The 3,162-nt window shown below is 51.8% G+C and overlaps 1 protein-coding gene across 1 annotated transcript; it reads left to right on the top strand.

Moving 5' to 3' along the window:
• Positions 1–470: 470 nt before the first annotated feature.
• EMH_0063310 (uncharacterized protein) lies at positions 471–2,846 on the top strand (the record flags this gene model as incomplete). Its single annotated transcript, XM_013498130.1, has 1 exon — positions 471–2,846. The coding sequence occupies one exon, from the start codon at positions 471–473 to the stop codon at positions 2,844–2,846; it is 2,376 nt and encodes a 791-aa protein (XP_013353584.1).
• Between the last annotated feature and the right edge of the window lie 316 nt (positions 2,847–3,162).

Genomic DNA, 3,162 nt, shown 5'->3' with positions numbered 1-3,162 from the left:
AGCTCATCACCAGGAACCTGAATCTGAATCCCAGCGACGCGTACGAGCCCCCCTCGACAAGGCCATCGATGCATGAGTGAAGAGATCGCGGCTGTTTGCTTTTCGGTTTTTGTTTCTTTTCTTCTTTTAGGTTTCGTCTTCCGTTTTCTGTCTTTTTAGTTGCAAGAAGGCGCCACGAAGGAGCCCACACAGCCGCCTCCCGCGGGCCATCTTCCCCGCCCGACTCGAGTTCTGAACACGGCCTGTCGCCAACTAGTGAGCTTTCTTTCTTCCTCATATGAGAGGATCAGTTTCTTTACATTACTGCAGGAAGGTTTGAGAGGCATCTACGTCCCCAGAGGGGGAATGGAGCCCCCGACACGCCTTTCCCGCGCGCGTGTCAGGGGGCTCGAGGAGCGAATCGTCTTCATACACCGCGTTTGATATATTCGTGGTGAATGTTTTGAAGACTTTCTCGTTGAGCAAGGCTAATGGTTTCCGGCTTCCTTGCTTCTCCCTCGTGCCTCCTCTGGGGGGGCCTCTTGTGCCTTTTCTGCGGGCTGCAGACGGCGCGATGCCACATGAGTGATCCCGAGGATTCTCGGTGGACGAATGTTGCTGCGACGCTCACAGACCCTTCATACGAGCTGGCGGCCTCTTATGATAATTCTGCTGCCTCTATCCCCTCCTGGGACTCTCTACCCGGGGTCCCCAGCGAGCAGGAGGATCAGGAGCAGCAGCAGTTCGATGGGGCTGCTGCAGGTGCTGGTGGGCGCGGCGGGAACGGGCGACGCGTGAAGGCGAAGGTGGGGGCATCGATGCTGATGCTGCTGGTGACAGCGGGTATCTTATCGGGGCTGCATGCAGGGGGTAAGCTGCTGCGTGCTGGTGGGCGTGTGGTTCCCCCCAAGCCAGAGCGCTGCAGCAGCTGCTTCAGGGATTTTGATAAACTTGTTGCTGCAGCACAGAGTCTTTCAGATAGCCTGAGAGACGATGAGGTGGCATCGCAGGTCTCTTCGTCGCTGCTGGGCCACGCGCTTGCTCTGCAGGCCGCCGAGGCTGACGGTATGTTGCATGAGCCGTGTTTCATACCTTGGAGGGGTTCACGTGCTGCTGCAGTAGCAGCAGCAGCAGCAGCAGCAGCAGCAGAAGCAGCAGAAGCAGCAGAAGCAGCAGAAGCAGAAGCAGGAACAGGTGGATCGGGTAGATCAGGTGTAAGAATAGAGGGTTCAGATATATCTACAGCAGCAGGTCATCATTGGGGTTCTATATTATCCTTAACACGTGAGCTGCAGCATTTGTTTCTTTCTCGTTTGCGTTTTCTGCATAGAGAGGCTGGTTTTCTCTCTCATAGTACAGCGTTTCGTGCGTCAAGTGTAAGCGCAATGGCTGCAGCAGTGGAGACAGAAGCTCTCAGAGTAGAAGCAGCACTAACAGACCAAATGGCCCGCGCAGCTAAGTGGGACTATCATATGTTAAACTCTATGCTGCAGGGGGGGGAGCGGCTGACGGAGGCGATCCCCCGGGACCCCACAGAAGCAGCAAGACTACTAAACTCTCTGGCGCGGCGTGCTGCTAGTGCTGAGGCTGTGTTCTCTCGTGTGAAGGCTGGGTATGAACAGGTGGCTAGGTGGGAGGAGATATCTAGGCCTATGCAGCTAGCTGAGTATAGTTTAGAGGGGTTAGAGCTGCTGCATAAGCTGCAGCAGCTAGCTGGAGACGCAGAGTATAAAGCACAAGTCGAAGCAAACACAAAAAATATATTTGTATGGAGAGAAGCGGCAAAGCGTGTGCAGCAGGCAAAGGCCCAGGCTGAGCTCATACTAAAATTTATTGAGGGAGAGAGAAGACCTGTGAGGGCTCTGGCGTACATACACCGCATGCGTCATTTCTGCCGCAGCGCGGAGCTAGCAGCAGCAGACGCCACGAAAGAAGAAAAAGAAACACAAGAACAAACCCCACCACCAGCACCAGCAGCAGCAGCAGCAGCAGGAGCAGCAGGAGCAGCAGCAGCAGCAGGAGGAGCAGCAGGAGGAGCAGCAGGAGGAGATACAGAGAAAGAAGGAAAGACAGAGGAGCAGCTGAAGCTGCCTATTGAGGCTCTCCGTGCGCGAGCCCAAGAAGAAGCAGCAACAGCAGCAAAGCAAGCAGAGCTGGTTTCTCTGTTATTAAATAGACTCGAAGAGATAGAGGAAGCAGCAACAAACAGAGCAGAGGGGCAGCACCACTACCAGCTGGGTAGAGCTGCTGCTGTAGCTCACCAGCTAGCTAGACTAACAGCTAACGCAGCAAGAGCAACACAGTCAGCAGCAGAAGCAGTTGAAGGTTGTGGTTTCTATGCTGCTGCAGCAGCAGGACTGAGGAGAGCAGAAGAGCTGAGGAGAGAAGTCTATGAGTCTGCATTTGCTGCTATTCGTTCTGTATCCAACAGCGGGGCTTGGTTTCAGCTCGACACAGCAGTAAACAACGCTCTTATAAAACTACAAGAAGGGGTAGAGGCTCTGGCCCTCACGCGCCCCCCACAGCAGCAGCAGCAGCAGCAGCAGCAGCAGCAGCAGCAGCAGCATAGGAGAGCCATGCAGCTGATGAGAGATGGAAACGCTAACCTCACCAGAAGAAGATATAAAACAACAGCACAGCTAGCTGCTGCAGGCAGACACGCCGTAGCCCTCATCGGGCTGGCTAGGCGTGTAGAGCAGCTCAGACTCCTAGATGAAACAAGAAACGGGGTAAATACAAAAGAAACACCAGCAGCAGCAGCAGCAGCAGCAGCAGCAGCAGCAGGAGCAGCAGCAGGAGAGGGAGGAGATAGAGGGGGAGATAGAGGGGGAGAGAGAGGAGGGGATAGACCGAGGGCCTCGGGGTAGATAGAAAAATAAAAAAAAAAAGAGAAATGTATTGTGTATAAAAATACATAAATACATTACTTATATACAATATATATATATATATATAACAACAAAAACAAACAAAAGCTAAAACAAACGCAAAAATAAATATAATAAATATAAATATAAATATAAATGTAAATATATATATATATATTTATTTATTTATATTTATATTTATATAAATATATATAATCACGGCGCTGGGGTTTAGTACCGCAGCTGCTGGTTTGGGTTCTGCGCTTTCAGCCTCACGGGGTGTCTGCATGTACACCTGATGCTTTTGTTTATATAT

Source organism: Eimeria mitis, genomic scaffold, assembly GCF_000499745.2.
Source record: "Eimeria mitis Houghton genomic scaffold, Emh_scaff3201, whole genome shotgun sequence".
In the NCBI taxonomy this organism is placed as follows: Eukaryota; Apicomplexa; class Conoidasida; order Eucoccidiorida; family Eimeriidae; genus Eimeria; species Eimeria mitis.
The sequence above is the reverse complement of the archived record's forward strand: the minus strand, read 5'-3'. Positions and strand labels throughout refer to the sequence as shown.